We start from the raw sequence: 25,893 nt of genomic DNA on the forward strand, positions 1-25,893 counted from the left end.
ATCTCCATTTGTGCTTGCTGCACTAAATGGAAGGAATATGGGGTATTAGGGGAATAGCCCAGAGCTCAGAATACTGGACTCATGTTTGAGTCCAAGGCTTCAATGGGCTCCCAGCTGACCAGGCAACCCCTCTGGGCCTTTTGATACCTCCCTTAGTGGCTGCTATGAGGCCCAGAGGGATAATATATGTAAACACTTGGTCAACCATAAAACTTTGTGCCAACAGAATGTATTACTATGGACTAAAATACAGCCATTTAAAAAAATGAGACTTATATGTACCAATATGGAAAAATCTCCAACATATTTTATTCAGAAAAAAAAGCTATTCATAGAATAAAGTGTAGAATATAATACCACTTATATAACCAAAATATACCTATGTGTGTATATATATGCAATTTTTGGATGAAACTATTAATAGTGTTTACCTATCAAGAAAGGAAGAATGGATTTTGGTATGGGACCAGAGGAAGGCCTTAACTTTGCATCATGTACCATCTTGAACTGTTTAACATCTAACGTGTACTCATAGTGTTTTTTAATAAAAATCAAAATAATAATTTAAAAAGCGTTTTAAGAATGTCTAACCAAAACCAGCCTGGCATTAGCAATCTTAATTCCTTTTCTGGTTCTGCTACCACCCCTCCAGCAGTTATTTCTCTCTACTGTACAACCTCTGGACTAAGTAATAAACTTAACCACCAGAACCTTGTTAAGCAAGGCAAGACTACCACATTTCTTTCATAGAGAATAGAAAAATGGCTAAGCATGAGCTGTGCTTTCTGACCTGCAGATACTCCAGCTAACAACAAGTAGCAGATGCCCAAGCCAAAGGCAGAAGCTCCAGTCTGTTTCTGCTCCTGTCCCAAAGTCATCATGAGGACCTGTGACTCTCCTTCTGCCCCTGCTAGACCTGGCACTCCTTCCTCTGACCCAAACCTTTATCCCTTGAGGGACCAAGTTCTCCTCTCCATATAGAGGGTGAAGTCGTCAAGTTGCCAAGTAGGACAGAAGGAGGCACATGGTGGTGGGGGGGGGGGTTCTGCCCCATGCATCATAACAGCCCTGTTCCCCTTGGCAAGCTGGACTCGTCCCAGACTACTCTGTGCCCCTCTCTTCTTGCTTTATGCCTAGTGGGATTAAGAGCCAGCTACACTAGCAACCCTCACTCCATTTTAGAAGAATTCCTCTTTGAGGGAGGCAACAGAACACAACATGTACCAATGGATTCTGTACTCCAACTAGTTGGGTTGAATACTGGTTTTATTTCTTAAATGCCTCCATTTCCTCACTTACAAAATGGGAGCAATTGTAGAACTAACTTCCTAGAATTTGGGGGAGGATTAAATGACATAATCCATATAAAACCCAAAACAAGAAGCCTGGCGCAAGGCTCATTAAACATTAGCCATCATTATTATTAGATACTAAGTCTCCAGATCAGCAAAGCTCTAATTTGTAAGGACAGCCCCTGAATGACAATACCCTCAAATCAATCTATAATAACCTATCATTTTCTTAGTAGTTAAATAATCCCTGTTTACATTTAACCAATTCTCTTCACATCATATAACCTGTAAGGCTACATTTATGCAGTCAAGTGTCAATCATCCAAAACACTTCGTCATGTCAAAAAAATTCACTCCAGTCAGCATACGGCTGATTGTCAGAGCTGGAAACTATTCTAGTGCTTGAAAAAGCAAGCAAAACTGTAAGAAAAATAGTCATTTATTCGAGCTTCTTAAAATACATTCAAACACCTTTTCAAACAACCAAGAATTACAGTCTAACTGTCCAGGAATGTCGGGAAGTCATAACATGCTTCCCTGAGAAGAGTTAAACTACACTAATAATTCACTTTTGGGCTTTAAAGACAATGTGTCCAAGAAGATAAAGGACAAAAGTCATCTATGGCCAGAAGTAAGCCCCAAACTATTAAGCCAATCATACTCTGATTTCTGATTCAAGGCACCTGAGTTATCCACATTGCTTACAAATAAGAACAGGGAAGAGGGACTACATTTATTTAACAGAATATATTTCAAGAGGTGTTAAATTTGATATAATTACCTTTTTGAAATCTACTCTTTTCTACTGATTAATAATTTGGTGTCACTCCAAATTCCCATTTTGAAGTGGCAATTATAAAGGCTATTATGAAGTGTTTTTTTTTCTAATTTACTAAAAAAATTCTAGGCTAATTTGGAAGCAGAGCCCGCTCCTTTCTATGCTTTCATAGAAAGAGATTTTATTCTTTGGTGTCACTATCAAAGACATGACAAGGTTTAAAATGGACTATTTAAACTCACCGAACCATAAGATAAAGTCTATCCCAATAATCTATATATCCAACAAGTTTTAATTTAAAAAGTATTTGCCTCTAATTCTATACAATGCAAGTTAAGCATTATATTTGTTCTTTTTTTTTTAAAGGATTTTTTTTACTTAATTTCTTTTCAATAGAACAGAATTCATTGTTTATGCACCACACCCAGTGCTCCATGCAATACATGCCCTCCATAATACCCACCACCAGGCTCCCCCAACCTCCTACTCCTCACCCCTCCAAAACTCTCAGATTGTTTTTCAGAGTCCATAGTCTCTCATGGTTCATCTCCCCTTCCAATTTCCCTCAATTCCCTTCTCTCCATCTCCCCATGTCTTCTGTGTTATTCCTTATGCTCACAAGTAAGTGAAACCATATGATAATTGACTCTCTCTTCTTGACTTATTTCACTCAGCATAATTTCCTCCAGTCCCGTCCATGTTGCTACAAAAGTTGGGTATTCATCCTTTCTGATGGAGGCATAATACTCCATAGTGTATATGGACCACATCTTCCTTATCCATTCGTCCATTGAAGGGTATCTTGGTTCTTTCCATAGTTTGGCAACCGTGGCCATTGCTGCTATGAACACTGGGGTGCAGATGGCCCTTCTTTTCACTACATCTGTATCTTTGCGGTAAATACCCAGGAAGACTAGATACATTTTTTACAAAAAGAAGTGATGTAGAAGAAAAAAAAATTCATTCCTTCAAGCAACTTTGAGTCTCTACTATATGCAAGGAGCTACAAATGTTTCTGCCCCCTCCCCATCCAACAGTAGAACATTCCTATGAAACCCTCTTTGAGAAAAATGGTATAAAGCAAAGACTATACCCTGCTTTCTAAAAGTTTACATTAAGGCCAAATGGCTTTTAGGAAAGACATACATTAGTACCTGCTTTTGCCAACTGAAAAAAATCTGAAGAGGATTTTGCTTTTACAATAAAAGCTATTACTAATGTAGGTTTGTTGTAAAAGTAAAGTGCCTTAACATGAACTTTCAGAAAACAAAGGATACATATACTTGATATTTTGAGAGACCCAAGGATACACTGGGTTCTCCAAAGCTTGACTTTCTCTCTCTCCCTCTCTCTCTCTCTCTCTCTCTCTCTCTCTCTTTAAGTAGCACCAACATGGAGCTTCAACTCACGACCCTGAGATCAAGACCCTGAGCTGAAATCAAGAGTCAGGTACTCAACTGACTGAGCAACCCAGGCACCCTAGCTTGACATTCTTTTTACAAAGATCTTTTTCTTTTCAAAGATTTATTTATTTATTTTAAAGAGAGGGCATGTGCAAGGGGAGCGGGTAGGGGAGAGGGATAAAGAGAGAGAAGCAGGCTCCCCATTAAGAGCAGAGCCTGATGCAGGGCTCGATCCCACAACCCAAAGATCACAACCTGAGCCAAAATCAAGTGTCAGACACCCAGCCAACTGAGCCACCTAGGCACACCAACATTCTAAATAAGAAAAAGAAGCAGAGGTAAGAGGCAGGCATCCACAGAGAAGTTTTCAAATTCCTGACTCTCTTCTGTGGGTTTTGTAGTGGAGATGTTACTAATTTTCAGGTGCTGGCTACAAGAAAGAAATGTATGTTTAAGAAGAGAAAGATTGATTTAGAAGCAAAATAATGAAATGTTAAGGTATTTGCTCTACTTAGCCTCAGAGTAGAGACATACCCTAGAGGAAGCTTGATAGAACCAATAGGAGGAAAGAATGATGATGGCTCTTTACAGGTTAAGCATAAGCTCTAACCACCATATCAGTCCAGCAACGTAAAAATCACTGTGCCATTATAACTGAGGAAATGGAAGCTCAGGGACTTCGGGTATGACAGACACGGATAGGGCAGATTGCGGCAAACTATGACCTGGATTGAAAATGTGAAAAATACACTGAGGGTAAAGAACAATCATGCTATTTTGTGTACCATAAGTCATGAAAATTGGGAAAACAAGGGAAAGAAGAAAAAAGTAAAAGGTTGATGAACATGAAGCCTTGTTTATCTGACCCCTTCTGGATCTCCTGCCAGATCAGCAGGTGCAAAGCAGAGAGCCCCATAATGACTGCTCCTGTAAAGACTTCGTTGGAAGAATGCTACTGTAGCCTGACTCATATGCCTTTTTATAATAGTTCACTCCACTTAAATGGTAATTGAAACAAAGCTGATTTTAAAGAAAGGAACAAATCTCTACCAAGTCTTATAAAAATAAATCAACCTGACCTGGTATTTCTTGGTAAGTGATTCACTCTTTAATTTCTATTTCTTTCACTTTAAATATACTATTAAATACTTAAATGGCTTCATACCATGAACTACAAATAATCCAGTTACAGTTTTAAGCAGAAGGGTAATCCTAAATGGGAGTGCGCCAGATCCGGTGTGAGTGATCTTGTTTCTACTTATAATACAAAAGCTAAACTCCTTAGGGGGGATAATGCAACAATTGAAAGTAATATATTAATTCACAAATAAAATACTAAAAACAAACAAGAATGGAGCAAAAAGCAGCGTAGTGGGGCAGGACACATCTCAAATTCGACTCCCAGTCTTGTTATTCAGTGGTCCAAATGCATCGTTTAAAAAAAAAAAAAAAAGTTAAAAAAAAAAAAGAGAGAGAGAGAGAAAGAAAGACAAATTCTCACATCCTGACTCAACATCTCAGAATCCTCCTCTTCGTCTCCTTCAAAATCCAGTCTATTGTGATTCGCTGTCTGGTTTCTACTTCCCAATCAGCTGCTGCCTCTCCTCCCACAAGGCGGCCTTCCTCCTGGTGAGGGTGGGGCCCACTTCAGCTGCCAGACTGCGTATTCCATGATCGTCTACTGCTCCCCAGTTCCACCCAACTTTCTTTACCTTGTCTGTGTCCATGGTTCCTTGGCTCCGACAGCTTTTGCCACATCCAAGCAAACTCTACAAGAGCAAAGGGACTGATCTAGTAGTAGCAGCAGTATTTTAAAAGAGCTCCCTTCTCAAGGAGGTGAACATGAAGAGCTTAAAAAGAGAATGGCCTCCAAAACTAAAATTCATTTGGATAAAGAAGGTCCAGCATTATGAGAGTCAAGTGAGAAAATCTATTATCTCTAAAAAGAAAATCACGCACACAAAAGAATAAAAGAAAATCACTAAGACATTTGTGATATTTCTAAGAGTTAATGCAACAAAATATTCTGTCTCTGCCCTGAGGAAAGAAGAAACAGCTTCTCCTAGGGGCACGTGAGCCCTGAGAAAATGTTCTACACTTGCACTACTGACCCTGAATGTGGGCATCCTGGAGCCAAGGCAGAGCTCAGAACTCCCTGGGACTTCAGTAAGTTTATCCCAGAAGTCAGTGTTAGCTGCTTGTCATTGGGAATCTTTCTGTCCCAAGACTCTCTTACAGGTATAGCTAGATGTGTTTTTGAACAAACAAAATAGAATCATTGCAGTGATTAGTCCAGTATAGTCAAAGATAATCTTTGCTTTCAATTTTTCCAGCCACTTCAAAATGACTTTCCTACCTTCTATGCAACTATTTTCAGAATTAAAAAAAAAAAAATACAAAATTTCTAAATGAAGGAGTGGGAGCAGAATGAACTGCTAGAGTTCATTTCATCAGTTGCTTCGGGGCGGCTGGCAAGAGGGAGTTAATGACACAGGGCAGACAATCAAGGTGAGAATCAAGCACTGTCTCCAGACTGATCTAATGTATGCTGTCCATTCAAATGAGCATCGGCTGCATGGCAAACTTAAGAGGCAAATGCTTTGGAAAGCACCACTCCTTTCCTGAAAGCATGTTATCAAGATGTGCTTACTCAATTAGGGGACAATGAGGAGAAGTATAACCACTGTCATGGGCACATCCTCAAATTGTATCCCCTTTTAACGTGCTCCTGATTCTTGAAAAGCCATGGAAATGTCTGTCTAATGCATACTTAGTCTAGTGCCTTAGGCAAAAGGCTAGGACACTGAGCAATGCAGCCACATCCCCAATCAGAACTTCATGAATTTCAGTGGCTCTCTGCCATATTTAGATCAAAGGGGAAAAAAATTCTAACACTACTCCTCTTGAATGACTAAATTTCAAGACCCTGAAGACATCCTTTGGGATTATAAAGAAGACTCTTAAAGGCGGTGGGACTTGAGAAATAGGAAAAGGAAGTTAAGAGCCTCTACCTCTGGGCATCAGGATTGCAATTCCTGGTTCTTGCAAGGTTTCAGTTCTATTACCATGCACCTAACTAGTAATCAACAAACTGGTAACACCCAGGCCCTCCCAGGCTGGCTCCTGCTCCCTGCGATGTATGGTTTAGAATAAATGGTCATTGTTTGTCTGCATGATGATAATATTTCATCCTTGCTGGTCAGGCCAGCTGCTCCAATGACCTAGGTTCCTGGTGGTTTCATTATACACGAGGCCTCTCTTCCCCTTCCTTTGTTATAGCTTCTCGACATCTCAAAAGAAATGATATTTTGTGGGCGCTACCTAATGTCCACCTGATGTCATTTCACGTGGGTTCATGAAGAATAAGATGAAAGTGACATTTCAGTGTGGACTTGGCCTCTTGTAAACAAAGAATAAAGACACTTTGGAAATAAAGCATGAAGACTTGCTAGACACAAAATAATCTTTCTCTACTTAGGAAAAACTAAGGAAAACACTAGTATGAAACCAGTTAATCAATTACAGCCTGGCTTTTTAAAATCATGTTTTTATTATACAAGTGGAAAATGCTTATTATAGGAAGATTAAAATGTACGAAAGCAAAAAATACAATTTAGCCATAATTCTATCACTCAGAGATCCTCATTGTTTAATATTTTATAGTACATATGTGCAAAGTTTGTACGCATTCCTGTTCCTCTATATGGTATGTAGACGAATATGCATAATTACATACAAACCTATGTGTATGTGCACACACACACACACACACAAGAAAGTGTCTACAAGAAACCTTTGATTCAAGCTATTTCTTCTATCTTGTATTCAGAAAAATTAAGAAGCATTTTACAAGCAATGAATGGTCCACAAGGCTCTTAACAGTATTTGGATTTCTAGGAAAAATGGATCCAAAATCAGGGATTGTAACTCTGATGCCCTTCATTGGTTCAGTAATCAGATGTGAGAACAAAAACAGGAAAAAGGAGAAGGGTCCCCAAGCCCCAAAACAAGCCAGCACACACTTTGCTTCTCCTTCCCTTCCCTTGGACTTACAAAAATTCAGGGAGGAACACTTGCAGAATAGGCAGCAAACTGGAAAATGCCCATTTCTGGGATCTACAGTCATACAATACGATTATCACATGCATTTACACCACTACATCAATAGTGGCGACCTTAAGGTAAGTATTACAGAGAGAGTGGAGGAAGGGGAAATGAACCCCTTCAAAAATTCTATATACAATTGATTAAAAACTAGCCAAACCCTTGTCTTCCTTCTCCAAAATGAGGTTTACTGCCACACTTTTGAAAATTAAAGAATGTATCTAAGTTTATCTCCTACTAATGGTTCACGTTTTGGGAAAGTTTCTGTCAATTCTTGAGAGCAAAAGTCTCTGGCCATTTTTTAAAACATCCCTTCATAAATATCTCATAAAATATCAAGAAAGTTATGAACATAAAAATTATGAAGTCTAAGCTGAGCCTCCCTAAATACATCTTAGCATGGGACCAACTGTTTACCTCCACATCAGCTGTCACATGCACTTACCCCAGATTAGCTGCATTCTATATTACTACAGAGAACCATCTTTGGATTTTTATTAAGATCATTCATGTCAAACTTTGAAAATAAGTTGAAATAAACCATTACTCACATCCTGGAAAGGGATAAAGCATTATCACCCTCTGGATACATAATAGATTTACTGCTAATAATAGAGGTACCGATAAACACATGGGATAGGTTTTTAAAATATGTGGTTTTTAAAAAACCCACACACTTCTAAAATACTACGAACATTCCACAGCATTGAACGTGCAGAAGGGAGGATGTAATCACAACAACAAATCATGGGCCACTTAGAATGAAGTAGAATTCTCTTCCTCATCCTCGGTTCAGGTGCCAGTTGAAGCACCATCTTTTCCACAACATCTTTGAGTTTACTCCAGAGCACTGTGCCTGCTCTCTCCTCTCAAGTCCTAACATTATCTTCTGAAAGACCCTTCTGTCCTTGTGTTCTTCTTGGCAACATTTCCTGCAGTTGCTGGGTTGAACTCTTCTATGGTGTGATATATGTACTATTCTAACCTTTCTTTTTGTGCACAAGCTGAATCCTCCAGTGGATTTCAGGGTCTCTGGGTTATATATTTTTGCATTTGTGAGGAACTCAAGCAGGGAGGTCTGTGGGTGTATAGACATGTGCTAGGAAGAAGATGGGAAGGAAAACCAAGGATTGAGTCTTGTAAAAGAGAGACCACACTCCTTAGAAGTCAGGTTGGGTGGTGAGAAGGGGAGAAATGGTATGTACCCGATAACACAGGGGAGGAAATCACAAATCCCATGAGGTAAGGACATGGAGCAAATCAACTTGATAAGCATGGGAGCCAGTGCAAGGGGTTGGGCATGAGGTAGAAAAAAATACAGGGCTGGTCTATGGGCCCTTGTGCAGTGGGAAGGGTATCCTTAGAGTAATCAGCATGCTGGCAATCAAACAAGACAAAAACAAAACAAAATAAAGAAGAAAATCATCTCTACCGGTGACTAAAATGTCACAACAACAAATCATGGGCCACTTAGAATGAAGTAGAATTCCATGGCCCTGGTGAACAGTTTTGGTAAATGCACTCTTAATGCCATAGTCAAATGAATTCCCTTAATAAGGGAATAATAAGTTACTAATAGTAACTGTGAAGTATCAAAGGAACAAAATGATCATGAAATCTGATTCTTTTAAGAATGTGTAATTTTTTTTAAATGTGTAATTTATCTTCTCTGGTATATAAAGAAAATATTGTACATATCACTTAATGAAATATGCTAAGGTGGTACAGCCACTATTTAAAGCCATTGTGCTTAGACTCAATCACAAAAAAATTCATATTTATAAATTAATCCACCCATTCACTCCGTACTTTCTAATACATGATACGTGATTCTGAAACTGCCAAACAAATAAGACAAAAATGATGTTCATTTGGATAAAATTTTAAATCCATACACTCTCTCTCAAAGAAAATAGAATAGGACCTATTGCAGACAGATATTTTAGTTACTAATGAATAATAATTAAGTTATTTTCTTCTTTTCCCCTTTGTGTCTTAGCTGCTGAAAAAATAAAATCTCCTTTTATTGCAGTTAAAGGAAGATGTAAATGGGGGGGAGGAATAATAGGAGCGCTCGCCCCACTATGCTCTCTCTCAAGTCAAGTATGTCTTTCCTTTAAAACAAATCAAATCTGCTCTGTAACTTGCATGTGAGCAGAGAATTAACATATTGGCAAGAAAAATTTTACGAAAGAGATAATATATCTATGAAGTAGATTTTTCTTGAATATTATTTTTCAGTCAAAAAGCCAGCCAAGCAGGTTACACTATAACCTGTATATATAGAGATCTGAAAAAGAGTAATGTATATTATACAGTTCAGAGATGAGCAGCCTACAATCTCAAAGCATACTTTTCTCTGAATGAGTATCAGAAAAACAGGTCATTCTTTTGGGGGGCTAGGGTGGCTCAGTGGGTTAAGGCCTCTGTCTTCGGCTCAGGGTCCTGGGATTGGGACCCACATCCTATCTCTCTGCCTCTCTCTCTCTCTGCTTGTGAACTCTGTAAGTCAAATAAATAAATAAAAACTTTGAAAAAAAAAAAAAAAGAAAAGAAAAACGGACCATTCTCTTTAAAGGTACTGACAGCAGCTTTCTATGAAGGGAAGAGATATTTGAGCAGAATTGGGCCATAGGCCACCATTGATAGGTTTTGAATGAACAATGTCAGCACATAATTGTGAGAGCTAGTTGATGCCCTTTGAAAATGTGCCAATTAAAGGCTATCTATAATTTTGTGCAAAATTTTGTGTGAAATAGGGCTTTCTAATGGAATTGTTGATATGCTTAACCACTGTACATGGGCACAAACTCTACCACTTTAATGGAAATAGTCAACACCATCGCCAGGACAGAACCACTTAGTAGGGAAATTGGAAATTTAATTTCAATCAGACGAACAAAAAATTGAGAAGAATGCTTGAAGTGGTAGCATAAAAAACACCAGCGATTAGAAACATTTGGAACCTTTGCCTACCCTTCAAAGGCATTTGTTGCCATGGTTTTTAAAGACCTCTGAAAGCTTCAGCTGTGTCCACAAGAGCTGCCAAGAAATAGGGGTTCTATACTGATTTTATTTGTCAGATGCATTTTGTCTTAATTATCTCCAAGATAACGATTACTTTGCCAAAGGGAAAAAAAAAAAGAAGAGCCACTATCATTTCACAGGTAAAATGACTATGATTTTGCTTTTCTGAGCCCTTCTTCCAAGACATTCGTGCTCATGCCCGCACACATCTAATTCATACTACAGCATTAGAGTAACAAGCACATAAAACTGGTAAGAAGAAGGACATTCTCACATGGAAGGAGGTTTTCAGGTCTTGAACTTCAGGGTTGTGCCTTTCGTTTTTTGTCTGAGGAGAACCAGGAGCCCAACATCTAGCAAATTTACTACTACCTGGGGGTAAGGCCTTTCTTTCAAAAAGTTTCATTACAAATGCTTTAACTTGAAAATTATATGATACTTATATGTGTACACACTGAAACTCTTCTGCTCTTCCTCCTCACTGGCCTTATTTCTCTGTTGTACAACATGCATGTGACTACAAGATAGAACTTAAAAACTAGAAGTAGAGGGGCACCTGGGTGGCTCCGTCAATTAAGCATCTGCCTTCGGCTCAGGTCATGATCCTGGGGTACTGGGATGGAGCCCTGCATCAGGCTCCTTGCTCAACAGGAAGCCTGCTTCTCCCTCTCCCTCTGCCTGCCCTCCCCCTGCTTCTGCTCTCTCTCTGTCAAGCAAATAAAAGCTTTTTTAAAAAAAAGAATTAGCAGTAGAAATAATGGAAGGATTAGGCAAGCTTTGGGTCAGAAAATATCCTTGTGGACTTCCACAGTATAAATAATTTGGGGGAAAAAAAACCCACCTCTTTTTTATTTGAAAGTCATAAAAATGCTTCTATTTGTTCCTGCTGTTTATTATTTGTACAGCTCTATGTGATGGAACCAGCATGTTCTCTTTTAAATTGTAAGCTCCTAGAGAGCAGCATTTGGCCCGTTGGGCTAATTTGTGATTTTCTTCTTTAGAAGGGCCTCAAACATACAATTTTAATAATGAGAGTGTTTCTTACAAGGTTTTGGTAAGAAGCAGGGAACTCATAATACATTATTATGAGAATCAAGAGGAAGTTTCTAGAGTTACTTCCCCACTATTAATAATGGGCAACCTTCAGGAAGTAGTTAGCTGTTCTCTTCACCAAGTTTCCTTAATATTAATGTAGGGAACTGATTCAAATCCCCACCCCTGGGTTGTCTGCTGAGTGTGGATTCTCTCTCTGTAGCTGCTGGGTAATTCTATCTAGGCACCCAGTTATCACATCAAACTTAGTATCTGGAATTGAACTTACCACAACCCCTCTCTGATTGCCCTTTCTCTTGCTGTTCTCAGTTCAGGTGATGACACCATTATTTTCCCTCTGTGTATGAACCTCTTAACTTCCTTCTCTCCCAAACATCCTATACTGAATCACTTTCAAACAATCTAGATTCTTTCATTATAATATCCTTCAGTCTATTCCCTTTTTTCCTCATTTCACAAATACCCACAATTCCAGACTTTTAGCCTGTCCAGACAACTGGTATACCAACCAACTTAGTCTATATGCTTCTTCTCTCTCTCTCTCTCTCTGCTGTCTCTCCTAATATGCCTCTAGCAGGTTAATCTTCATTAAAGTGTGTTCTGTCCTATCTCTCCCATGACTGAAAAAAAAAAATGTAATAGCTTTGTGTTGCCTGAGACCCACAAACTGATCCTAACCTTTATGTCATACTTTTGTTAATTCACTGAGTGACTCCAGCAGTATGAAGCCTTGATTTGGGCCTTAACCTGTGAGGTGCTCACATTCATTAAGGGAAAGATCCATCTGTCTACACCGATACTTGCAGTCCCAGACAGAGAGGGCCACTGGAGAGTGGAGTGGCCCCTGCATTAACATCAGAGAAGATTTGATAAGAGTAACTTTTGACTAGAATAGGAAGAGATTTTACAGGCAGGTTTGAAAGTAACTCCCAGCAGAGAAATGAATGCTCATATTTTAGTCATAACAAGTAGTCTGATATAAAATGTTTACTTTGAAAGTACAAACAGATACTTGGAAATCCTTGAGTGGTGGTCTTGGGGCTCTTCCGTGGGCCATGGAAGTCATTAAAGTGTTCTGTACAAGGTACTGACATGATTAGGGATTTGCCTTAAGAACATTAGCAGACTGGTAGTGTGCAGAATGGCTTGGAAAGTCAAATGAAGCAAATGGTTTAAGTGAAGGAGAAGCCAAAAGGAAACATTAAAGTATTGCAACAATCCCAGGGAAAGTTAGCAAGAATCAGATGAATGCACATTAGAGAAGTGGTCTCAACAGACCTACACAACAGTTCTGATGGGAAACGTGCGGGGTGAGAAGATGAAGACAGCTGACCCTAAGGTTTTCAGGGTGGGTGCCTGAGGGAACAGATACCAGCAGCGTTCACCAGGAGGAGCGCCTAGTGTCAGATGAAGACACAGGGGCGTCACTGAGAAGCCAGGCTGAGGCAGAGCTTGATGTGGGAGATAATCTGCATAGTTGTGATACTTCAGGTCTCAAATACTGTTTCCCTAGGGCTTCCATGACAAAGGACCACAAATGAGTAACTTAACATAACATAAGGTATCTTCTCACAGTTCTGGAGGCTGAAAGTCTGAAATCAAGTTGTCAGCAGGGCTACACACTCTCTGAAAGCTGTGGGAAACACTACTTTCTTGCCTCTTTCTAGCTTCTTATTTGTGCAGCAATCCTTGGTGCTCTTTGCCATGTAGCTGCATCACTCTTATCTCTCTCTCTTTGGTCTTATGGCCTTCTCCTCTCTGTCTCTATATCCAAATGCCCTTCTTATAAGAACAGTCCTAGTCCTTTTGGATCAAGGGTCCACCCTACTCCAATATGACTTTGGCTAATTATATCTACAGTGATTTCTTCAGAAACACCAAGGTATTGGGGGTTAGGATTTCAACATGGCTTTGGGGGAAGCACAATTCAACCTATAAAGAGATATGCATGAGACCACCTAGGAAACTGGTGGGAGAAAAGGATGGGGAAATGAGAGAAGAGATTGTAGATGCTGGGGAATGCCTACTTTTAAAAAGTGGGGTGAGGATGGGGCACCTGGGTGGCTCAGTGGGTTGAGCCTCTGCCTTCGGCTCAGGTCATGATCTCAGGGTCCTGGGATCGAGTCCTGCATCGGGCTCTCTGCTCAGCGGGGAGCCTGCTTCCTCCTCTCTCTCTCTCTCTCTCTCTCTCTCTGCCTGCCTTTCTGCCTACTTGTGATCTCTGTCTGTCAAATAGATGGATGAAATCTTTAAAAAAAAAAAAAAGCGGGGTGAGGAAAAATGAAGAGACAGAGAGAGCACAATGAACCCTCTGTTCTCTTAAGGCTTATTTACCCCATTTTCCCTGAGCTTTTCTTGGTTTTTGCTATTTCACAATTCTGGAATTATTTTCTAAACTGCTGGCTGTCTGTGAAAATCCTTCATTTCTTTCTAGGCCTCTGTCAAATTTACCACTTGCATTAGTGTATCTCCTGCCAGGCCTACCCAGTGAAATCTCTTCCTTCTCTGCAGCCCTCTAGCAGATCTTATTTACCATTCTTTCAACTTCTTGTCCTAATCTATCTAACAGAGATGTGCCCAACACCACTAAAGGCACTGGAGCAACAGGGCAGATCAGACTTAAAGTCAGCTTTCACTGAGCTTACATCCAAGTTCCAGCAGGAATATGGGGAAGCAACATCTGGTATAGACAGACAGTCATCAGCTGAATGAATGATTAAGAGAACTCCTTTAAGAGTCTAAGGGCCTTAACAAAAATAAGGGTAATGGAGTAGGGAAAAAAAATAAATCCTAAGTGAAAAAATTTATAGGATTACTTTGGCTAGGGTAATCACGCAAGACTTCTCTGAATATACTGACATGATCATGACATGACATGACATGATCTTTTTCTCTGAGAAAGTGATCTTGGACAGAGATCTGAATGACAAGGAGCCAGCCAGGTAAAGATGTGGGTGTTGCAAGCAAAGGGAAAAATATGCTGAGGTCCTGAGGAAGGAACATGGCTGGTGTGTTGGAGGAAGAGAAAGAAGGCCAGTGTGGCTGGATTATAATGAACAGGGGGAGAAATAAGCAGGACTAAGAGATTATAGAGTATTATAAGCCATAGGAGGGAATCTGGACTTGAAGTACAGTGTGTCTTAAGGGAAAGGTCATATGACCTGATGAATATATTGTAAAAGATTTCTCCTGTTGTTGGATGGAGACCAGATGGTATAGGGGCAAGTGTGGAACATGGAGATCAAAATTTCATTTTTTTGTGTGCATATATTGTCAAGACCTCAACTTTGAGCCGTACCTCTGAAAGAATTCCAGAGATGAAATAGACAATGAGCGAGCTGCCATCACTTTTCCCCCGTCTGCTGGCCTTTTCCAGGCATGGGTACATGTGTCAAGCCAGAAGGTGATTAGAAATATGAAACTAAATGTAAAAGCTAAGCCCTCTTGGAAAAACAAGGGTGAGTTCCTAAGCACAAAAGGTCTAAGTTCTCTCTTAATACAGCTCTACAAAGTGGAAGGAGCCAAGTAAATGGGCCAAGGTTCTTCAGAAAGTAAGGCTGTGCTTCTCCGAGATACTGTTGCAGGAGCTATCCAGGGTGCTGAATGTCTCACCCCCCAACCACCCCACCCCTGATGCTTTCCAAGGACTCATGGACAAAGCTTGTCAGTTATCCTATCCAGTTACCTGGACCTAATACCTCACTGCTTTGAACTATAACCAGATTCTACCATGATACCACCCCGATGGCCTTCTGGTCTTAACTAAGCTTTAAGTCAACACCTGTCTGGGCCATGTCTGTTTGATCTAATGTTAGTTATCTTCTTTGTGCACCTGAGAGAGATAATATGAAATGGCAGCATAGCTAGTGGTATACAGATAGGCTTGGGCTCCACTCATGACCATTTGAAATAATAATGTCAGAGAAGCAGAGAGCTCAGTGGGGTCTTTTTTTCCTTGGACTTATACTCAAAGGTGGCACCTAGCTGTTAAGCTGTTTATTGAAACAAACCTGTTTATATAACTCATCCAAAGTCTCTGCAACAAATCTTTAAAAATGCTGCTTAAGGAAGACACGTATTGTATAGAGCACTGGGTGTGGTGCATAAATAATGAATTTTGAGACACTGAAAAAAAGTTAAATTAAATTAAATTTAAAAAAAAAACAGAAACACTGCTTCTCCATCTGCAATGATTAACAAGTTCATGTACTATACCATTTTACCCTCCCTTAAATAGCATCCTTGACTTTGCTTTAAAAAAAAAAAAAAAAAGAATATGTTCAACTGAAGGCCATTACTCAATTTCTTGAGTAATCAAGTTTACACACTAAGTAGTGGATGAAAATTTGTATGCTTTCAAATCAAACACTTTACCTCTTCAACTAAAACACTTAGAGCACTAGAGTAATCTGATGGATACTTATTTCTAGCTCTCCTCTTAAATAACAAGAAAAACAGGGACAGCTGCAGCATCTTCAGAAGTTTCTACCCGCATGTCAGACCCTTCACTGTCCTTAAATAGGTTTGAGGGTCAGTGTGACTTTTAAAGAGCCAAAGAAGTTCAGTAAAACTTTTTAGATGCATGTTATCAAGACTATCATGAGAAAATGAGACACGAAACCACTAAACTTGCTCTGGTATTTCCTTTTTATATGCACAAACCAAATACACAGAAATGCCATTCAAGTAAAAAGGAAATAAACTACATTATTTTTACATAATCTAAGAATAAATACATGGCCAAGAATGTCTTTGTTTGATCTGATGTCAATTAATTTCGTTAATTTCTATTCACAGAACTCCCCAACGTCCCTTTCTTCTCCAGGTCTTTGCTCATATGCTCATTCGTATGAACCTTCATCCTGACTTCTTTCATTCTGCACATTCAGCTCATCCTCCAGACTTAATTTTGAATCAGGGAACCTTCTTGGAGCCTGACTCAAGCCCCACCAAGACTGAGTGAGGTCTGGACTCCTATATAACACCCTCCACTCACCCTTATCTTGGCACTTGTCACACTGTCATTTAATTGCCAGTTGATTTGTACAACTCTCCCACTACCTATTAAGGCTGAGTCCCTGGTCTTTCACAGTGCTTTGCCTAGTAGAGGCAATCAATGAATAAATGAGTGAACTAAGAAACTGAATTATTTTTAAGGTCTCCCCCATCTCTTAACGTTAATATCTCTGCCTCATTTCTATGCTTTTTCCAAAACTGTGGACTCAATATTCACCTCATTTAACAGAGTTTATATAGGTGACTTCATACTATGATAAGAAGTTTCTGAAGCCAGGAGGAAATTGTAGTTTATACAACATATATACAGTAAAATTTTAGATAATATAATTTACTGTGCAATGAAATCCTACTATTTGGTCTGTATATACAAGAAGGAGATAAGATATATATTTTAATCATCAAAAAGTAAATAGAAAGTTTCTAAATATTTGAACTTGAGATAATGCCATACCCATAAAATATTTTTTATTAGCTCACATTTCCTTCACTATTTTAAAGGCATTTTTCTTCTTTTCTGTGTTTTTTTTCTCTAATGCCTTAATGTTCAGAGATAATACTCAGTCTGATATGAAGTTATACAGTATACTCTTCAAAGCTGAACAAATAAGATGAAAATAATTTGTGAGCATATTGGTATTATTCCTTGAAGAAAGGTCCTTTCTATCTTTAATCTTAGTAATTTGATTTTCATAACTAAAAATATTCATTTTCTTATACCCATCTATTATTTTCCTCATATAATAGCACTTTATCTATACTGACTTACTTTCTAATTGTATCATAAGAAGAAGTACCTTTGCCTCCCTGGTAAATTTCCCAAATAAATTCCAAATTTCATGAGATTATAGATTATATCTTACACATATTTTCTCTTTTAACATCTTACACAGGTACAGAATAAGTTTTTAATAACATGAGTTGTCAAAACTTTAGATTTAGAAACAATCTATTCCCTTTATATACATTAAATCAAGGGTCAGCAAATTATGGCTTGCAGGCCATTTCTGGTCAGTTCTAGTCTGTTTTTGTATATAAAGTTTTATTGGTACACACCCACCTACTTGTATATTGTCTATTGCTCCTTATAGGCCACAATCTCAGGGCTGAGTAGTTGCAACAAAGACTATAAAGCCTAAAACAATTACTGTCTGGCCTTTTCAAAACAAAACAAAACAAAACAAAACAAAACAAAGCATTGTTGCTGAACACTGCTCTCAATCATTTTTACAGATGAGAGAGCTCAATCTCAGATAAGTGACTTGTGAGAGCTTGTAGTTGAATCTGTTCACTAAATCTACCTCTGTAAGATGATTTGTCAATACCAGAGAAAATGGCCGGTGAAAATAATGCTATTTTAGAATACATAAAAGTAAACAAAAGAAATATCACAAGTGAAGAGAGTTGTTGAAAAACTTTTCAGGGCTTATGCTAACCAAAACCAAATAGAAATATCATCTTTCTAAATTAAGATAGTATCATCTGGTAAAATCAAATAATCTATGTTGCTTTAATACACAGATATGTCTATATATACATATCCATGGGTGTATTTATTTATATTTCTATTTCTTTGTGTGGGTACATATACATGTATAGAAACAAAAATTTACTATCAGAGAATATAATTAATTTTATTTAAAAATCCAACAAAAAAGTGCAAATCTTACAGAAGACTTCTAAAAGATGTTGAAAGCAATTACTGTCCAAAAGACTGTTCTTAAAATGGACCAAGCTAAATAAATTTAAAAAATGGACCAAGACAAAGTTCACCCAACCTAAACTCCTGTCAGACTGCCACTCCTGTCAGACAAAGGATCTTTAGCATAAATAGTTTAGGTAGTAGAAATGATTGATGTTTCCCCAGGGCATCCCCTAAAATGCAACAATATAGACATTCTTGGAGTAGAAGTAAATTATAGCTGGCAGGTGAAGGGAGAAGCTGCACTTGGTAAGCCACACACCAAAGAGGATCAAGGCACACAGGTGAATGAAATGTTGCTTATTAACTGCTTATGCTGATAACATGTCCCCTCTTACAGGTCACCAGCCATTGAGTCTTTTCATTTTAGCAACAAGTCATATCACCCAGGAGACAACAAAGAGAGGGACAAAGTGCAAGAGAAGAACCAGTCGAGTTAGAACTGATGGAAAGAATTGGTGCTCTAGAGCAAAGAGCAAAACAGAATGCATATCTGGAAACAGCCAAGGTGGAGAGGTAATCATGTTTAGGCTATTACACTGTCTTCCACTGTATCATATAAGCCTAGGTGCCTGTCTTCCCTAATCAGGGCACAGACCTCTCGAGACTCAGCTATTGAAGTCCTCTTCCCATAGAGTTGCTCAGGACTGCTTGGATCTTGCCAGTGAAGAAAGCATAATTACTCAGCCACAACTGTCCTGGGCTCTGTCAACTCTTTCTCCTGAAAAGTTTTTTTTCTCCCTGTTTCTACCAAAGATACTAGCGGACCTACCAAGTATTAGTGTTTTCTTTTACAAATAGCTGCTCCTACATGCCTTCCTTCTTCAGTTGCTTCCCCTCAGAATTAAAGGTAGAATAAGTTGTTTTTAACACACTATTACCTTGAATACTTCTCTTGAAGAAGGCCTTGCAGCCTTCACAGGACCAGACTCCATAATGGTAGCCCGAGGCATAGTCATTGCACACTGCACAGTAGCGGGTCTCCTTGGCAGACTCCATGGCCATGCTTCCTTTGTCACTGGTGCTGGCCAATCTCTCTCTGCCACCCTGGCGTCGACTGTCTGAATTTGGCCTAGAAAAAAAGAAATAGGAGAAAATAAAAACAGTGAATCTATTAACATAGAAAAGCAAAACATGCACGCTCTTCTACAGAATAAGAGGCTTGGGGGATACAGCAGATCCACTTTATTCTGACATTTTGAAATAATGAATCATAATGTAAGCTAATCTTTCATTACCTCTTGCCAGCTGTTACAGCAAAAGGTGTTTGCCTATTATATTAACCTTGAAGGGAAATTGTTTATTGCAAACTTGCTTAAGAAATGGACTGCCTACACTAGAATATATTATCTAGAAAATGACAAAATGAAATTAACTGATTTTTAATAGATTTATTCTTCTTTTTCCCCAGGAATTCACAATTAATGCAGAATGATAAGAGACCAATGCTTATTCTAATTCTAGACACACTAAGGATCTTTAGGAAATAGAGACAAGCAAAAAGGAGCTGGGGCATTTGAAACTCAAATGAACTGATGAACGACATGGAACATGTATAGAAATATAACAATTCAGATGTTTATGTCATCGTTACCATGTAACCCTGGAAATCAGTTTCTATAACTTGACTGTAACTTAAGGATGCCATCTAATACTCAATACTCCTCTTTAAGTGCATGTACACTAAGAAGAGCAGAGAAACACAGACGATTACTTCAACCTTTAAAATGTTCATAGAGGAAGCATATCCCAGAAAGAAACCTAAGAATTAATAGTAAGTTCTGGGAGAACCAAGGAAATGGAGAAGTAAAAAGTTTTAAGGAAGTAGAAAGCTTTCAGAAGGAAGAGTGATCGACAGTGCCAAGTGGAGCAGAGAAATCCAATAAAGCAAGGACTGATGAAATGTAGTAGGATTTGACAAAGAGGAACCTTAGCAAGGAGCTTCAGTAGAGGTATCCAAGCACAAGTCAAAAGCCAGTGGGTGGAACAGAAAACGGAGTAGGAGGAAATGAAAATGAGTGAAGACCATTCTTTTGAGAACTTGGATGAGAATGGGTAGAGAAGAGATGGGGTGGGGTGCTCGCTAAAGAATATAAAGATTTAAAAAATATATATTTTCAGAATAGAAGCAGAAGACTTATCTAGACTGAAGGGAATGAGCAATAGAGAGGGAAGAATTGGGGGTGGAGATAAGGGCAGAACAGAACAAAGCCAAGGGAAGTATAGAATTGGGATTAAAGACACAGGTAGAAGGAACAGCCTCAACAAAGACACCCTGAAGAAGACAGAGAGAAAGTATCAACCCAGGATTTACTAGGCATGTGCGACCAAATAAAAGCAGTGGAGGAGAATTGAGGGTGTATGGTCAGAGCCCACCACAGTGCCTGGTACATAGCTGGCACTCAATAATGTATTAAAACTCATCGAATGTTTCAGAATGTATAGGAAAAACAGAAAAGTTGAAAGATATTTGAAGGATAGATGGAGTGAAGGTTTCTATAAGATTACCAAAGGGTGGGGGGTGGGGAGCTGGGACACCTGGGCAGCTCAGCCCCTGATTTTGACTCAGGTCATGATCTCAGGATCCTGGGATCCAGCCACACTGCGGGGCTCCTCACTCAGCATGGAGTCTGCTTGTCCCCATGCCCCTCCCCCTGCTCATAATCTCTTTCTCAAACAAATAAATAAAATCTCAAAAAAATAATAAAAAAATACTTTTTTTAAAAAAAAGCAACCTAAGATGAGATCAAATGAATTGAAGACAGAGCTTCCAGGGCCTCTGATTAAAGAAACTCATGCTTCCTGCCTCTATTGCACACCCAAATGACCACATTGACTTTCTCACTGGCCCTCCCTTTCACATGCCCTGTCTTTCCTTTTAGCTCAAATTTTATGATCCTTTCCTGCCCTGATCACTCACTGATATTGTCCACAATTTTGTGGCATTGGTTCTCAAACAATACTTGCCATAATACTCACAAAATACTAGCTCCTTGCGTTGAGCGCATCTGACTAGGCCAATTTTTTTTCCATTCTGAATGACACAGCTCTTAGTCTGTCAGCCTCAAATGCAAGTTCTTTATTTTTTAATATCTTTAGAGAGCACTGGCTTGCCATTTTCGGTTCCAGTTCATAGTCTTCTGTCTATCCCCTTCCATTTAATCACAATGCTGTTGAACTCCCCTCTCCCCAATCAACCTGCTCGTTTACTAACATCTTATGCATGATTCAAATCAGTAGGAAGCAGCTGTGAATATTTAACTATAGAGGCTCAGTGCCTTTCAGGGGCAGTGTGGTTAGCTAGCTGGACACTGACAGTTTCAAGGCCTTATAAATCTAAAGTACTGCAGCCTCCATACCCAGCTCAGGGCCCAGCCCACAGCAGACATTTCATACACATTTGCTGAACGAAGGAAGGCAGGAATGAATAATAGATGCATGGACAAAAGTTCCAAAGTATCGGGCCACTTCCATCCATCACTGCATAATAAAATACTGCAAATCTTTAAACTGTGGTAGGATAAATGTAACATAAAAATGTATCATCTTAACAATTTTTTAGTGTAGAGTTCAATAACGTTAGGTTATTCACATCAGTGGTAACCAATCTCCAGAGCTTTTCCATCTCACAAAACTGAAACTTCACACGCATTCAGCAATTCCCCATTTACTGCTCCCCCCAGGAACTGGCAATCACCATCTACTTTCAATCTCTATGCATTTGACTACTCTAGATAATTCATATATGTAGAATCATATACTAGTTGTCTTTTTATAAGCGGTTCATTTCACTTAGCATAATGTCCTCAAGGTTCAGCCATGTTGTAGTGTCAGAATTTCCTTTCTTTTTGAGGCTGAACAATATTCCATCGTACATTTGTACCATATTTTATCTATTCATCCACCAAAAGACAATGGACATTTGGGCGGCTTCCATATTTTGAATAATGTTGCTATTAACACAGATGTTCCAATCTCTCTGCAAAAGCCTGATTTCAACTCATCTGGATATATGCCCAGAAGTGGGACTGTTGGATCATATAGTAGCTCTATTTTTAATTTTGTGTAGAACCGCCATATTTTTTCTCCCATGTTGACCGCACTATTTTGCATTCCTACCAACAATGCACCTCTCTTACCAACCATTCTTACCCCTTCAATTGTACATTTGTGTGTCTCCATTGCTGCTAAGTTGTTCATGTCTTATTCATCTTTGGAACCCCAACTGTTTATAGTATAGTGCCTCATCCAAAATAGAGACTCGATAAATATTGATATTAAATGAATTAACCAATGACTGAATCAATAAATTGATCACTTTTACAATATAAATGGAATATGCCAATATTGTTTTTAAAAGTACTGATAAAAGTTTAATTGCAAACGCTCATTTTCCCCAGATCTAGCAGAGATATATGCTATCTGCAAAATGTCTTCCATGTACACTTTATTTTTCAGATGTCCCTGGAATATGGAATATGGAAAATCTACTGCAGACATAGAGCATAAAACCCGAAGGCCTCCAAAAAGAAGAGAGAAAGCTACTCAGGCCATATTTCCTCCCCATAAAGGAACTTTTTTATCCAACTTGGAAAATCATATATGTAACACTGTTGGTTATTGTTTTGGCCCAACCCTGCTCTATGAATGCTCTAAACAGGGATGTCATGAAAAATATAATCCGGATCAACCTAAAAGGCAAGCGAGATCTTCTCGTGGTCTGCAAAGCACTGTGGTGCCTTGGAATAGGTTCAGGTTTTCTGGAATATCCATTAGGCCAAAGTAATTTGGTACAACTGCCTCCAGACAGAGATCTGTGTCCCCAGTATGCAGACTAACTTGGCTCATCATTGTAGTGGAAAGGAACAGAGTGGGAGGTGTCTGTGCCTGGACTCAGACCAAGCCGCAAGGGTAGGCCAGGCACTGACCTGCGGTTAGATCAGCCCCCAGGGAAGAGCCTCATTAGAGGTCTCAGACTCATCTTTTTCCACCTCCCTCTCCCTGGCCTTGCCCAGCTGCATCTGTCAAAGACATGGCAATCTTGGCTTCATGCTTCTTTGGTAGGAAATGCTTTATACCATGTTTAGGGCAATATTTCTTCCCCTCAGTCAGCCTCAGAGGCCCTTTGGTTTCTCCTTATTTTTATAAAACCAAAATTAATTACTCTCATTTTCATGAGCTAAATGTATTCAAGTTCTGCCTCCCTTATCTCCTTATTATAGCTGAAAATTTTAATTCTTTAGCTAATTTGCTAAAAGATGTCTGTCTTTATAGAATTCTTATCCCTTTCTCACTGAATTGTCATGAAACCTCAATAGTTCCTCATCTTGGGCACATTCTCACAAGACGCAGATAAGAAGTTGACTAGTTTACCAAGTTAAATGCTCTTCAGCCTTCCAGGTATGTCTAAAGATTCTCTAAAAAGATGTAAGGTGGAAGCTTAAGGGCAAAATGGAGGGATGTGTTGTCAGTGACTGAACACATCACAGTTCGGAGGTACACAAGTGCTTAGGAACAGAGTGATGCTGGCAGAGAAAAGAAAGGCAGAAACATGAGATCAGAAAATGAGAGACAACACCACTGCAGCTTGGAAACTGGAAACTCAACTGACTAGATTTAGTTCCCTTTTCATTATACCCATGGACTACTAAATATTTCCCAGTGGGTGCCTACTGATAATATATATTCAATATGATGAAGAGAGAAGTCCGAAGGCATTCATATTGGGTCCAGAGAGTGGACTCTCTTAGACCAAATCACAACAGAGCATAACAAAGTGCATTTATCAAGATTTTCATTGATCAAAGGAAGAGTTTAAAGCTCAACAGAATGAAATACTGTTTGTTTTCCAACCACAAACCATGGTACCAGCCAATCCAAAGGGATTCACCTGATAAGTCAAGAATTCTTTTTTAATTTTTTAAAGCTTTTGGTTTCTAGAAGAAACATTTTTGCAAAGCTAAGTGAAAAAAACCAACAGATGTCCACACCCTAGAGATGGGGTGTAATTAAGTGCCAGTGGGATAACCTCATGAGACTCTAATCCCCAAATCAAATCCCCAAAGTTATATGCACCCAGAGGGCCTTATATTTTTTCTTGATGACGCTTACCACAATTCCCAGTCCTATACTTGAGTGATTATTGACAAATATATGTTCCCCCTATTAAACAGTGAGTTCCAGGAAGGCACAGATCATGTCTCATTTGCTCCCAGTTTTAACTGACACACGTTTAGGTCCTTGATGAATACGTGCTAAATGAACCTCTTCCATCTAATCCATCACCAAATTATATCAGTTGTTTCTTCAAAACACTATGCCTATCTTTGCATTCCTTGTTTGCGTTATTCTTGCCTAAGACATAAATAACCCTACGATTGAATTACTAAAATTAGTCCTCCTGCCTCTCACAAGTCCTCAAACTCAGCCTGCCTGCCACTGTCAAAAGAACGGTCATAAAATACAACTTTCACCTTTCAATAACTTCTCATTATGTATATATGAGGGTCATTACCCTTTGGGGGGCCTCGGGGACCTGTTTAATAATACAGAGAAGACTCTGAAACTGTCTTTTCTAGAAAACACACATAAATGAACTCTCAGACTTGTGGCTTTAAGTCTTTAATTTAATTCTGATAAATCAGGAAAGTGAAATTTTAAAATCTCCAACATATAGAATTAAGCTCAAATTCCTGAATTCCCTGCTCCAACCAGTATTGTTCTCTCTATAGCTCCCTGAGGAAAATTTTATCAACTCCATCTCTGAGAAATTACTCATACCACCATCTGTGCTATCTCCGCTTCCCTTCAGCCATCACATCTCACTTATCACAGAAAACTAAGCTGTAGTTCCCCATCTTCCATAAGGCTTACCCTAAGTGTTCCAACTCACACTGGTTCAACTTTGAATTCCTACAGCACAAGTCTTCACCACTTCTCTTGACAACTAGTTAGATAATGGATTATCATCTGTCTGACACTACTCTACACCTGTTTCTGTTGCAATATTTTCTTCCTCTACCAGGCTCCTAAATGTCACTGTTCCTCAGAGCTCTGCCGTCAGCCATCTGTCATCCTTAGCGGACATTTTCTTTGTGGGAATCTTGGCCCTGTGTGTGACCACACTCAACTACCAACCTACATCCCTCTCCTGGACTTCAGATGTGGATTCAAACTACCCACTTTCCAGCTCCTCTTGAATGACCCACAATTTGGGTCATTAATGTGCACAAAACTAAACTCAGTATCTTTTCCAAAAAACCCACTTCAACCAAGGCATTCAAGCAGGCTCTTCCCTCTGCCTGGCCCCAGAATAACTCCTATTTACCCTATAGTCACAGCCTGAGCTTAATTTTCTCCAGGGAGCTTTTCTTACCTCCAAGAGCTAGATTACACACATCCTGGACTCTCCCCAGTGAAGCAGCCATCTTTTCACTCCCTGTGATACTATGATTTCTAATAAGAATATATATATTTGTGTATATATACCACATCTTCTTGATCCATTCATCTGTTGAG

At 39.1% G+C, this 25,893-nt stretch overlaps 1 protein-coding gene across 18 annotated transcripts in view; it reads right to left on the minus strand.

Annotated features, from left to right (window-relative positions):
* The window catches only part of ESR1 (estrogen receptor 1), a 413,977-nt gene that overhangs the window by 252,136 nt on the left and 135,948 nt on the right, over positions 1-25,893 (minus strand). For 10 of the 18 annotated variants that reach the window (XM_082730084.1, XM_082730087.1, XM_082730100.1 and 7 more), the window contains one exon: positions 19,257-19,447. In XM_082730084.1, the coding sequence (XP_082586210.1) occupies positions 19,257-19,447 (191 nt within the window). Of the gene's footprint in view, positions 1-19,250; positions 19,448-25,893 lie in introns of all 18 variants that reach the window. The other 8 variants (XM_082730096.1, XM_082730094.1, XM_082730083.1 and 5 more) reach the window with 1 other exon arrangement.

The sequence above is a fragment of the Mustela nivalis genome (genome assembly GCF_964662115.1).
Source record: "Mustela nivalis genome assembly, chromosome: 5".
Classification (NCBI taxonomy): domain Eukaryota; kingdom Metazoa; phylum Chordata; class Mammalia; order Carnivora; family Mustelidae; genus Mustela; species Mustela nivalis.